This window comes from Nuphar pumila, chromosome 6 (assembly GCF_984573655.1).
Source record: "Nuphar pumila chromosome 6, dmNupPumi1.hap1.1, whole genome shotgun sequence".
NCBI lineage: Eukaryota > Viridiplantae > Streptophyta > Magnoliopsida > Nymphaeales > Nymphaeaceae > Nuphar > Nuphar pumila.
In genome coordinates, this window is record NC_143254.1 from 19990296 (window position 1) to 20004382 (window position 14087).

Sequence of the window (14087 nt, forward strand, 5' to 3'; positions counted from 1 at the left end):
TTGATTGTTTTTTCTTTAGCTCTAAATTGTGCAGATAAATTTTGTCCATGGTTGATTGTTTTTTCTTGTAATAATGTTGCCAATTTATTTTAAACCTCAAAACTTTGCAGCTCAAAGGCAAGTGGGTGAAACTGCTCTAAATGATGCAAGCTCTAGATCTCATCAAATAATCAGGCTGGTCGGTTGCCTTCCCTCAATTGTGTGTTAAAGATTAAAATGGCTTTGTTGACTCCAGACTCAGTGAGCTTTCTTTCATGTGATCTGCAGACTATTGAGAGTAGCCTCCGTGCAAACTCAGGCTGTGTGAAATCTTTTTTTGCAAATCTTGTAAGCTCATCCCCTTAAGTTGTAAATTTTATGTAAATGAAAACTTCTATGGCACTCTGTAACTAACCTGTGTGTACAGAATTTTGTGGACCTAGCAGGCAGTGAACGAGCTTCACAGACACATGCTGATGGTATAAGGCTCAAGGAAGGCTCCCACATTAACCGCAGCTTGCTAACCCTTACTACTGTCATCAGAAAGCTCAGGTTACATTTGATTGTTACTATTTGTTGCTATTTCTAGCATTTAGACATTCATACAAATGGTTGACTATATGTTTTATAACTTAGTAACTGCCTGAAACTTGTATAGATCCATTGACCTTTGGTTCAAGATTCTATTGGGCTTGACTTATCTTCAAGCTGATTGTTTCAGTCAAACTTTTCATTGTATGCACAACTTATTCTCATGAACTCATGGACTCCATTGAGCAGATGAAGTTGGTGCTGGCCATTATGTTTTTCAGGAATAAACTGAGCCAGAAGTAAATAAGGGACACATTGTCTTGTTTAGCAGAAAAAGCTTATAAATAGGCACACAGGTTGCACATCCCATGGCTGTACTGAATAAAACTTGCAAAAGATCCTAGGCTGAATAGGTGAACACAGTTGAAAAGTTGGTGCTGGCCATTATGTTTTCCAGAAATAAACTGAGCCGGAGGTAAATAAGGGGACACGTCTATCCAGAGATTTTTTTTAGCAGAAAAAGCTTATCAATAGGCACATGGATTGCACATCCCATGGCTGTAATGAATAAAACTTACAAAAGATCATAGGCTGAATAGGTGGTGAACACAGTTACATGTCCCAGGCTGCAGTGAATAGGCAGAATTAAAGGGCCAATATGCAATATCCTTACAGGAAGGTCCTCTGAAACATCAAGGGAGATATTAATTCTTTTAAAAGTAAATAAGTACAAATTGGTTTTGGATTCACTAATGAATCTATAAAATGTTGGCAACTCTCAAAACCTTCACGAATCTTTCAACCAAGGGTTCACGTTCTAAAACTGACATGACAAAAATGAAACTTTCTAGGTTATGAGAGAGAGAGAGAGAGAGAGAGAGAGAGAGAGAGAGAGAGAGAGAGAGAGAGAGATGCTAAGGGTCAAACGTGCTTTAAGTTTGCATACCTTTTTTGGGACATCTCAGACTTCATGCATCTCACGCATGCTTTATGTCCTGGCTCACTGGGTTTTGAAACTTGAAACCAAGTTATCACATGGACTCAGAGAAGGATTGACAGCCACTCCTGCTGGGATCTGTATTCATGTTCAACAGGGTTTGGTTGTCTTGTTTTAGATGTGTGGCAACTTCTTGAACTTACCCATGTTAACATATTGTTTTACATTATCATCTTTTTTAGTTGGATTTTTATTTTTATTTTTATCTTGTGCTGCAGTGGTGGAAAAAAGAATGTCCACATACCATACCGGGATTCAAAGCTTACACGCATTTTGCAGCTTTCCCTTGGAGGAAATGCACGAACGGCAATCATATGCACTATGAGTCCAGCCTCAAGTCATCTAGAACAATCTCGTAAAACACTCTCTTTTGCAACAAGTGCGAAGGAAGTCACTAACAGTGCGAAAGTAAACATGGTAATATATTTTGAACACCTAGGCACGTTCCGTCATTACTTAGACTTGTTCCTTCTCTTCTTTGCTTTCAATTAGTTCTTAAAAGAATGTTACAACAGCCTGAAGTCTGAACTGCTCAGATTGTTATCCCCTAATTTCAAGTTGCTTTTATTTGGGATTCTGATTGGACTGCCTGCATTTTGATTGTTTCAGGTTATCTCTGACAAGCAATTAGTTAGACATTTGCAAAAGGAAGTAGCTAGGCTTGAAGCAGAGCTACGTACGCCAGAACCATCAGCAGAAGCTTTATTGATGGAAAAAGAAATGGAGATCCAGAAGGTATTATGGAAACCTTTTGGTTTAGAATCAATCTTATGTTAGATGGCTTGTCAACTAACATGTTTGTGGTATTTACTCAGTTGAAGATTGAAAATGAAGAATTGAAACGAAAGCTAGAGGAAAGAAAAGCATTTGAAGAACAGGTAACAAGCCTTTCTGATTATCATTACTCAGTCATTCTTGTTATTGTACCTGCAGTTTGCCCTTAACATTCTTTATTTTCAGGCTGTAGTCCCATGTAGTTCACCTAGCCGAGTGGTCAAATGCCTCTCTTTCTCTGGTCCATTAACATCATCATGTGATGGAGTGTCACCATGTGATGGGGTTACTGAGGAAGCAGGAGCATTAAAGAAGTTGAGAAAGAACTTGGGCAGACAGACTATGAGACAATCCATTACTTCTCCCTCCATCCTTGTGCATGAAATACGAAAACTCGAGAAGTTGCAAGAGCAGCTTGGTGAAGAAGCTAACAGAGCTATTGAAGTTCTTCAGAAAGAGGTTGCTTCTCATAGATTAGGAAACCAAGATGTGGCAGAGACTGTGGCAAAACTCCAAGCAGAATTAAGGGAGATGTGTGCTGTTCGATCAACAAACAGAGAACTTGATGTTGCAGACATGGCGGCTAATCAAAGTGTCAATGCAACCTTGAAAGAAGAGATCAGTAGATTGCATTTGCAGGAAAATTCAATTGCCAATTTAGAAGCTCAGCTGGAAAATGTTCAGAAGTCTATAGACAAGCTGGTGTTGGCTCTCCCAAGCAATAATGCCCCCAACAATGAAACACCAAAGCCTAAAACTCATTCCAAGAAGAAGAAGATGCTTCCACTGGCACTGAGTAATAGCATTAACAAGCAACATCTCATAAAATCACCCTGCTCACCACTTTCATCATCTCGGAATGTTTTAGAGTTCGAATCTGAAAACAAACCACCAGAAAGTGATGATCTCACATCATGTGATACTTCAGAAGAGGTGCATAAAGCGACACCAACAAGAAGTGAAGATGGTAATGAGCCGTCACCCAGGGAGGGAACACCTTGCTATCATCGTTCAAATTCTGTAAATGTAAAAAAAATACAGAAGATGTTCAAGAATGCAGCTGAGGAGAACATACGGAGCGTTAGAGCTTATGTTACCGAGCTTAAAGAACGTATAGCTAAACTCCAATACCAGAAAAAGCTCCTCGTTTGCCAGGTAAGCAACAACTTAATGATGCCAAAAATGAAAACTGAAACTTGAAACAAAATTTTCAATTCTCTAGCTTTATGTTATTTAAACAAAGCAAAATTTGGTTCTGTAGGTACTGGAATTAGAAGCAAATGAGAATGCAGGAAATGAGACAACACCTGAAGAAAATTCATCAGACTTTCATAACTCGCCAGCATCATGGCACTCATTTTTTGAGAATCAAAGAAGGCAGACAATTCAGTTATGGGATTTATGTCAAGTTTCAATTGTACATAGAACACAATTCTACTTGTTATTCAGAGGAGATCCAGCTGATCAGATTTATATGGAGGTAGAGCTTCGCAGGTTGACCTGGTTGCAGCAACACCTTGCAGAACTTGGTAATGCCAGCCCTGCGCCAACAGGAGATGAGCCTGCCATATCACTTTCCTCCTGGTATATATCGACTTATCATCTTAACATCTCTTAGAAAAGGAGAAGTAAATATGGAAAATAATGAATAGTACACACAACACACATCTGCATATCCTACACGGCGTATCCTATGTGGGAGCATTTTTCTTTGGATGAGTGCATCTGCATTTGCATGTTCAATTTCCTACCTGATTAATGCTATATCTTCTAGCATTTTTATTCCACTTGTACCGTGGACATGTAGTTTCTATACGACCTGTTTCTGTCGCCTGATTTTATGTTCTACTAGTACTATACATGCATTTGCATGTTCTTCAATTTCCTACCTGATTAACGCTAATATCTTCTAGCATTTTGATTCCACTTGTACTGTGGGCCTGTAGTTTCCTATACGACCTGTTTCTGTTGCCTGATTTTATGTTCTACTAGTACTATACATGCATTGCATGTTCTTCAATTTCCTACCTGATTAAAGCTAATATCTTCTAGCATTTTGATCCCACTTGTACTGTGGGCATGTAGTTTCCTATATTACCTGTTTCTGTCACCTGATTTTATGTTCTACTAGTACTATACATGCATAAATCAATTCTCTGATATTACTATGTTTTTTCTTTTCATTTGTTCAACTTATGGTATACATCAATGGACTCGCTTCTGATATGGCTAAAGCCGCGCCGCTAAACCATTTTTTTTTTTCACTTCACAGCATGAGAAATCTCAAGCACGAAAGAGAAAGCCTCGCGAAACGGGTTAACTCTCGCCTAGCTCCAGACGAGAGAGATATGTTGTACAGAAAGTTTAAAATCCCTCTTGATGGAAAGCAAAGGAAGCTGCAGTTGATTTATAGGCTCTGGACTGATCTTAATGATATGGAGCACATTCAGGAGAGTGCTGAAATTGTGGCAAAGCTTATAGGATTTTGTGGGTCTGGACATGCTTCAAAGGAGATGTTTGAGCTTAACTTTGTGCCACCTTCTGACAAAAAGCCATGGCTACTTGGATGGAGTCCTATCTCCAACCTTCTAAATCTGTAAAAAGAAGGGCATTTTTTTTATTTTCAATTTTCATAGGTATGTAGGAATCTGACTCCAGATAAAACTTGCAATCTATAATGGCAGATGGAGTCTTCTTTATTATCTCCACTGTAATTTCCATCAGTAATTCAATTTGTATGCCTGTGTAATAATTGAGATCATATTGATCTTCGATTTCCTTTTCCATCTTTTAGCTTGACTAATGAAATGTAACTGAGAAGTGTGGATAATTGAGAGTAACCAAGATATTGTTGTATTTTGAGGCGGCATAGACAAATATCAGCGATATATTGAAGATATTGTGATTTTATCATCTGGTATAATAAAAAAGAAATGCAATATTCGCAAAACATATTTGCCTTTTTGAAAACGTCTCCATTTTATCATGATATTATTGATTTTTTTACATGTTTTATTTTTATATATACTTTTAAAATTTTATTTTTATTTAGAGTTTTTTCAAAGAACTCGACGAACAATTTTTTTTTGGTTTATAGTGATGTTTTCTCTCAATGAGAAACTCCTCTTTTTTTTATATTAAGGGAAAACTACCTCACTCACTCATGAGCTCGTTGGTGTAAAAACCCCATATCCGATCCATTGCCCACTAGGGAGCATACCCAACTTCAGCCTTGTGGCAAGGGACACACTCATGACATTCCTTCTGCTTGATAACGTACATGAGTCACCCCTACCAGATGAAAGGAGTAACTTTGTCGAGTAGTTTGAACCCTTCTTCAGCCTTTGACAGACTCTGGGTTGAACCAAGGAAAATCCCCTAAGGGCAAGTTTGAAACTCAGAACGAAACCGGCCTGAGAACAAAGCAGTTGGGCTGTCTCACATTTGCAAGGCACATGGGTGGGGATAAAATGGCCCCAGTAGAGACTGTTTTGGCACCTTTACTTAGGGTGTCTGAGTCGTCTCTAGTATCTTTGGATGCAGGTGTCTGTGTGGCCTGCATCCAAGGTTGCAAATGCCACTGGTAGAGACTGGCAGTCAAGATTCTATTCTCATGGGCATCACACCCCTATGCGCAAGCTAATGAGTAGCATAAGCCCCAGAGGCAGGAGTCCTAGCATCAGAGTTTTACGCAGCCGGCATGACGATCATAGGTATGGCAGGCTGAGCCAGCATGACCAGGTCTTAGTGCCGGCCGGGTGCGCGGTTTCTTTGAATTATAAATAAAAAAAAAAAATGCCACTAGTAGCCGTCATATGCTGAGGTTCGAGGGAGGCAACATGCTTAAAGCTTGCAGTGACTTTGCACCTGATCTCAATTCCTGGGATCTAGCCAGAACACATGGAAAAGTAATATGAAAACTTAGGGGGTGCATAAAAGGGGGCAACATGCGAATGTGCTGCCAATCACCAGTTGCCACATCATCCATGTGGCTAATCTAGTGGGCAACAACATACTTTGATTAGCCAATCATTTGGCCACACCAAGATCCCTTAGTCAAGACATGACCCGCGTGAAGTCCACTAGTCGAAGCCCCCCTCTCAATTATGACACCAATAAAAGTTTCTTCTTTCTCACTTTTATTGTGGGTAGTGAAACTAAGAAAGTGCACGCGTTTCCTAAAAGAGAGTGGATTATATATGTTATATATATGATGAGCAGGTTGGCTTTTATTTTATTTTATACCAACTTGGATGAACAATTGTCCACAATATCACCCTTCCAAGATATATGCCTATATGTGCAAAGAAATGTCTTAGAGTGAAAAAATAAAGCCTGATACAGTTATGTGCTGCCACGTGTGAAGTTATAAAAAAAAAAAACTCTTTACCTCCAAAATCTCTCTTCCTTTTCTTCCTCTCCGAAACATAACCTTGATTTTGCAGGATTGGTAGTGCAAGTGCACACCATGGTAGGAACTTGACTTTTGTGTTCTTTCATATATATATATATATATATATCTCACCATGTTGCTATTCCTATGTGTAAGTCACAGTGAAGGGCAGCCTAATAAGATATTGAATCAAGAGTATTGATTAATTTGTTCAAGAGTAATCGTAATTTTATTCTTTACTAGTATAAAATTCCTTCAGTTGGATGCATGTTAAGGTGCACCAGATGTTCACCACAGACTGGGATAGTTTTGCTTAAAGGTTGAAAGATGACCAACTTTTGACTTTGCTTGTGTGCATGATCATCAGTATGAGTGTGAGTGGCTTGACATGAGTTTTAGAAGAGTGTCACTTACAAAAAGCCGTTCAACTTATCAGCTATTTACAGTGCCTCCTAAGATTTCAGTTATTAAATTTAATTGCCTACTTTACCTGAATGCTTTTTGAATACCTGCCTGAGATGCAAAAATGACAGTTCTATTATATATCGTGTTCACATCACATTATATGCATCGTCGCTGCATGGTGGGCATGCAGCAACCTGTCTGACAGCCATTGGCATTTCTCAAGATCGATGGGTGTGGTTTCCATCTCGAGAAAATGCTGAGATGGATAGTCAGCAGTCAGCAGTACTGGAGCTGCGTGTTAAGCTTGCAGTGCCGCTGCATAAAAATATGACCTCTTTATTATTTTTTCTTGACAAACAACTCTCTTATTAATATATATGACCCTATCAGTGCAAGCACATCTCGGCAAAAGTTTTCCCAATGAAAACTTTTAATATAAAACTTTGATTGATCTCATTGTAATTGGAGGTCCTTGGTTGCAGTTGACTTTGGACCTGGTGGGACTGCCAATACAGATTGGGCCTTAACCTGTCGACCAAGCAAGACTGGTCTCGAACCCACATTGTGGCCTGAGTCTGACAAGCTTATCAGGTGTTGTAGGGTCAGATCCAGTGCCCATACACTGAGTAGGACCCATTTAGTACATTCCCCTACCTGGATCCGATCATGGATGGTCTGATCACTCATGTGAATATCTTCCAAATATTACGTGGATTACTTCCAAGCACATCGAAATCAATGCCCGAACCCAACGCTGTCACGTGGATTGAGTCGATCCAGTCCAGCTACCATTCAAACTCAAACGGGACCCATTTATGCTGTCACGTGGTTTGGTTTCAGATCTGAATGTCGATGAAAAATGGATTAGGTTGGATATAGGAATCGTACCTTCAACATCCAGACCCAAACTCATTACTGCCCAAAATCCATGTGCAGGTAAACCAACGAAGAATATTTCAACATTGGCTCTGGGTCTGACCTGTATTGTGTACATTCATAAGCAAATCAGTATCATCACTCATCATAACATATTTGGATCTAGATCCAGACCACCTATAATCCACTCTAACCATTTCTCTGGCCTGATTTTAGAGGAGTATATGGTCGGACCCAGATCTACAGCCTCTTTGAATCATTCCATTTACCAGCACTGGGAGTAGGGGCCAAATGAACTGGGTTGGGTGAGATATCTTACCCTGTTTGATGGTTTATTTTCAGATGGATCCTTAAACACATTTGAATTTGAATTTGAATTTTGGATTTACATAATCATATTATTTTATAAATTTGGATCAGCTTTTTTACGTGACCCATGCATTCATAGTCTTTTACGTGTAAAATGATTGTTTTAAGCATTTCTTTGTGGATCCAGTATTGCCATCTACATTTCAGATCCATATTCAATTTTACTTCATTGGATACTGGTCTGGATCTATTTCAAAACATTTCACTGCATCGAGGGCACTAGGGTTTCAAATGGCTCAGACATGGGTCGCGCTGGGTTGACCCAACACTGAATCCTACTTTCAATGAGTGGGCCCGTTTCTAGGTCCAGACCCAACTAGGAAATAGGAATACATGGTAGAATTATGGATCTGGATAAGATCTATCCCCTCTGATATTGAATCAGCAGAAGACGCGTCAAAATATATTGGTTTTCATATGAAATTGAGAAAATGATACGTCAACCCCAGTTATGACCTGGTTATGAACTTATTTCTTGTCCGATTCTGATCCGGATCCAAGTAAGGTGAACGTCATTGGTTTCAAGTCCAACCCGTTTGAAAAACCAACCCTATGTTGTTGACCATATCCGGCCCAAATGCCTTTGGTCTGGTCGGATGTTCTGTACCTAGACGTATCAACGGGTTCTAGGTACAAGTGGGTCAGATTTGACCTGAACCAGACCTGTACCAAACCCTACAGGGTCAAGGTTTAGTGATAAAGGAGGAGGTCCGATTAGAATTTCGGTCAGACCTAAGGGATCCAATTAATATATGGATCTGGGTATGGTTTGTAAAATTTCATACCAGACCCAGATCTGACCCAAATTCTGATCAAGATGAATGAATTTTCAATGTAAAAAATATAAAGAAAGAATTATTTTACCGGCTATGGATCAGGTCTAGTTCATATAGTTCTTATAGGACTCGGGTGTGGTATTTCTTATTACGGAATCGATCAGACCAGGGTCCAGGCCCAGTACCAGCACCTTAAAGATGGGTTTGATCCCAGTTGAGTCTCAACCAGGTCGGAACTGTTGAGTCCCCTATTTGTAGGGTTGTACCTAGGGCTGTCAATGGGTCTGGTTTACCAGGAGCAGACACAGATCAAACTCTATAGAGTCCGGGTATGGTGATAAATAACAAGACCCGATTAAGACCCTGCAGGTTTGAACCCGAAGGTTCGATTAATACAAGGATCTGGGTATAGTTTGTAAATTTTTATATCAGATCCAGGCCCAACCCGAGTTTCGATTAAGACCCAGAAATTTTCAATGTAAAAATGATAAAAAATATTATTTTACCAGATATGATTAGGGTCTCGTTCATGTAGTTCTTATTAGGTCTAGGTATGGTTTCCCATATAGTGGACCTGATTAGACTTGAGTCTGGATCTGTTACCGTACTAAAAAATTGAGCCCAAATCTGGTTGTACCGTATCCCTACCTGTTAGGACGGCTCAGTTGAGAGAGAGGAAAAGCGAAGGTCACATGGGGGCAATTTGTTGCCTTTTTTTCTCTTTTTCTAGGGCAGGAGATGTGGGTGTCCAGGTAAAGTAGACCCAACTCTCACATTGGAACGAGATCCAATGCGTCGGACCGCTCCTGGCACGGGAGTCTCACTCTCACACGCACCCATGACCTAACCGAGCTCGGCCCTTCCTCGATGTTGACCGCACCCAGATCGCACACTGTGGGTCCCCCACCTTCCTCGGAACCGCCTCGGGAAACCCCATCAAGGCGCGCGGACACCCGATCTGCCCTCAAAACACCCACGTGCGGGCCCCACCCAAGACGCACGGGGCACTTCGTGCACGCGCCGCTCCCTGTTCCCTTGTTCACCGGCAACTGCATGACACGTAGCGCCTCGTGGGTCCCACCATCCCTCCCGAATGCCCAATGATTGATGAATTTTTGTTTCCCTTTATCTGATTTAAATGTGGGAAAATAATTAGTCTTTTTTTTCGAAAGGCAAGCTGAGGTTATTCAGACTCCACCAGTTACCATTCAATCGTACTCGTACTACTGGGGTTTGAACCTTCAACATCCTACCACACGGAGACGTGCACTGACAGCTCCTAACAACCACGCGGAGCCCCCGTTGGTGGGAAAATAATTTGGGCTTCCCTCGACGTAAAGCGTGCATCTTTGTGACGTCGGCGCGCGCGGGACTCGTTCCATGGGCTCAGTCGTTGAAGTGGACTCGAGTCAGATCATGTGTCTTGTTCGGTGATATGCTGAGGAAGAGTAGCCAGCGTCATGTTTGACTTGACCTAGCATTCGAATCGAGCAGAATGAGTTAGATCGCGGTCAGTGGTAGTGTCAACGTGCAAGCCTGGGGTTTCACGGCCAGTTTGAAACCTGATCTAGACAAGCCATGGACATTAGTAATCCTTGCAAGCCTAGTGTCTGACAAGTTTGGGGTATAACTTATCAGAGTGATTTTGAGTTCTTGTAAGTTAAAGCCCATCTAGCTAGCCATGTCTTCATGGTCCGAGACCATCTATCGGTCGGTAATCCAACTTAACTCAATCTAGTATCGAACCTAACTCAATCTAGTATCGAACCATAGTTTGCTCAACAAGCTCTATAAAACTCAAGTGCGCGCACCAACAAACTTCAAGAGATGAGACCCAAGTGAAACTCCATGTTTTGCTAACTCGCGAAAACCGATTCAACCTCCCAAATGGGACTAGACCGTGTCCCAAGCCAAACCTCGGCGAGCTGGAAATCTTTGACTGGGTCTGGACCCCAATGCCTCGTTGCCCCTTCCCACAAGTAGGAATGCTACAGGGAACAACCTTGTGATATTGAATATTTGGCCATAGGTGGGGTGGGGAATGACAGAGGCCATATTTTTAAGATTTACGTGAAAGAGAGGATAAAGAAGTGGGGAATTTCGAGACCTTTGAAAGATGGGGAAGTGGGGAATGCGTTTCTCCCCACAAACATGCCCTGGTGAGAACAGACCAAGAATCCAAAGAAGAATACACTCGCTAAGTGCCAAACCAACCAAAATAAATACTTATATAGTCCCCTTTATATGCACTCACTCTATTCCTCTTTCCCTTAAGACTCAACATCACTACTCTTCTCTCTCTCTCTCTCTTTTCCTCACACACATACCAACTACTAATTTCTCCTTCCCTTTTCACATTCCGAAAACTGATCTCTCTCTCTCTCTCTCTCTCTCTCTCTCTCTTACAACCTCACTACTTTCTCCTCTCCTAGCACTCTGCATCACTACAGTTACTCTCCCCAAGTCTCAGTCCTGCTGCTGCTGTTACTACTAACTTGTGTCATTTTGTTATGCTTTATCCTATAGTGTTCATCATTTGTGTTACTTTTGCTGGTGTTTGGAAAATGGCACAACAGATGGATGGAGATATGGGTGTTGAAGTGAAGGTGGTGGTCTTCCAGCCAAGCGTCGAAGATCCTGGGGGTGAGGTCGTCGGAAGTTCGGCGACGTGTACGTATGTGGATGCAGAGAAATAGAAGGATAACAAGAAATATGATGTGGTGCAGTTTGCCCTCTCTGGAGTTCTGGTGCTTCATTAGAACCGGGAGATTGAGACTGCATAGCAGGGAATTGAGGGAGACGGTCCGACTTGTTCTACGTTAATTATGCGTTCTAGGTTAATTATGCGGTTTTCTTCTTTGTTTTTTTAGTTTTTTTGGGGTGAATTTCTGTTTCTTCGTTTTGATGTGTTTTACATGGGATGTAAGAGAAGCATTCGCAGTCAACGTTAGGGTTTAGATGGTCATAGCTGGGAATGCATCTTTTACACGTGTCATGTAGCGATTGGAAGAATATATTGTATGAGTTCTTCGTCTTTTTTTGTTAATATAAAATTTGAAGTTAGTGGGTAATTCCAATTTTGACAGCTTTCTGCTTGAGATAATATAAAAGTCAATTTACCTAGTCAAGTAAAATAGTGACATTGGCAACTTTGATTATTTAATGTGTGCTTTTTATTCTTCTTAATGTAAAAACAAAAGAAAAATATGATAATTTATTAAAGGTATGGCCAAGGCATTCACCATTGTTAGCTACAGTCTTCTTCCTTTGTTCTATTCCCATGTGTTGATTGTTTCACACACTTGAGAGCTAAAACGCTTAGATGCCAAAAGAAAAAGAAGGCAGATAGGCAGAGTCTTTCTTGTTCTTTTTGTCTTAACTTTTTCTTTTCCTAAGGTGAAACAAGGGTGGCAGTCTAGGGTTTGGTGAACATTCCCCAAGAAAAATGTGGTCCTCCATGACCCTTTCGTCTTTAATCTAAGCTCAAGTGCCAATTCTGTACTCACTTCTAGGAAAAAGTGCAAGGGAATGTCTTTGTGATAATGAACACATAATTCATTATAATCTCACAATCGCTAATCAAGGTGATAGCACATCTCGATAAGTTGCTCTATGGTTAAATCTGAATATTTCCTGGTGAGAAATTCGATGTTCTTACTATAACCAAGATTTCATGAACTTGGTCATTTGGAATCTGTTGGAAAATCAGTTTTTCTCTATATGATTAGAGATACACGAGGAGTCAATCATGTGCTAACATCATACCAATGAATTTGTGTTTTTGAATTAAGTGGCCAGATGGTACTATTGATCTCTTCATGATAACAAATTTATCTAGAGAACAATCACTGTGGTTCTCCTCACAACATGCTTTTGTTTATTTCAGGAAATAATTGCATGGCACTACCTTAAAACTGCCAACTATATATCAAACGTAAAAGCCAACAACAGAGATGGATATATAGTAATCCTGGTTTTGACATTGCTGGTAACTTTTGTTTTTATCAAAATTCACATGTAACAAGAGTCTGCCAGAGATGTCCAAACCGGGTTGTTCATGTGCACCTTCGATCCTACACAACCCGAATCAATAGGCTAAGGCTTAGTTGTATATCGGTCAATTCATGGCCTCTTCTATATCGGTGGAGCACATGTTGGGGTTTAGCCCTGTAAAGGCATCATGATGAAGATGATAACCTATTAGCTCCATACCTTTTGAAAAGCAAAAAGCTAGCACACCATAAATATTACTCGGTTTATTGGTTAAATGATCAAGGAAGTGGTCGTCACGCTCAAAATATATGAACAAAGCACACACAAAAGCCCTTGCTTTGAAATCTTAGTGTACTTATCTTTTTTCCTTTCTAGACATCCTCAACAAAAGCATTTTCCTTTCTAGGTATCCTTAACATAAGCATGGTCCTCAAGCTTAGGATGTGTAAGCATGAAAAAGGATAGCTAGGTTGTAATTTCCATCTATGAGAAATCAAACCAATGTCCACGAGGGATCCACTCATCGAATAGGGGCTGTTTGTGAATGTTACCAAAGTTGATGAGAAGGCATGTTCAACACCCCTCATCAGGTGCACCTCCCTTGCTATAAGATGAAGTTGAGTATACTTCTTGGAGAGCAAGGGGGACTGGGGTTTTACGCCAATGAATTTGGTAAGCGAAACTTTTTTTTTCTTTGGTTATCCAGAAAAAAAATGTTTGAGAAATCAGTGATCTGATTTAACCTAAATAATGTCAGGGAAAATATTGTTTCTTTAAAAAATAAAGGGAAAATATTAAAGGTAGCCTAGACTAGTAGTGCATTTCGCATGTAACTCCAATTCAAGGTCAAATTGCCCAGTGTAGATTGCAAGGGTCCTTTTGTACGCCTCATTTGACACAACCAAGTTCATGATCTACTATGTGTATAAAACCAATCTTGTGACTAATAATTTTTTGGTTAGCATAGAACCATCTCAAATCATGAGCCTGGTGA

General features: G+C 40.4%; 1 protein-coding gene across 1 annotated transcript in view; it reads left to right on the forward strand.

Annotated features, from left to right (window-relative positions):
• Positions 1-5042, forward strand: part of LOC149834229 (kinesin-like protein NACK1) — a 6736-nt gene extending 1694 nt beyond the window's left edge. Inside the window, exons 6-14 of the mRNA XM_090010034.1 lie at positions 111-178; positions 268-327; positions 407-531; positions 1726-1924; positions 2117-2242; positions 2323-2385; positions 2468-3436; positions 3543-3865; positions 4554-5042. Coding sequence (XP_089866160.1) covers positions 111-178; positions 268-327; positions 407-531; positions 1726-1924; positions 2117-2242; positions 2323-2385; positions 2468-3436; positions 3543-3865; positions 4554-4881 — 2261 coding nt within the window. The 3' untranslated portion in view covers positions 4882-5042. The remainder of the gene's footprint in view (positions 1-110; positions 179-267; positions 328-406; positions 532-1725; positions 1925-2116; positions 2243-2322; positions 2386-2467; positions 3437-3542; positions 3866-4553) is intronic.
• Positions 5043-14087: the final 9045 nt, after the last annotated feature.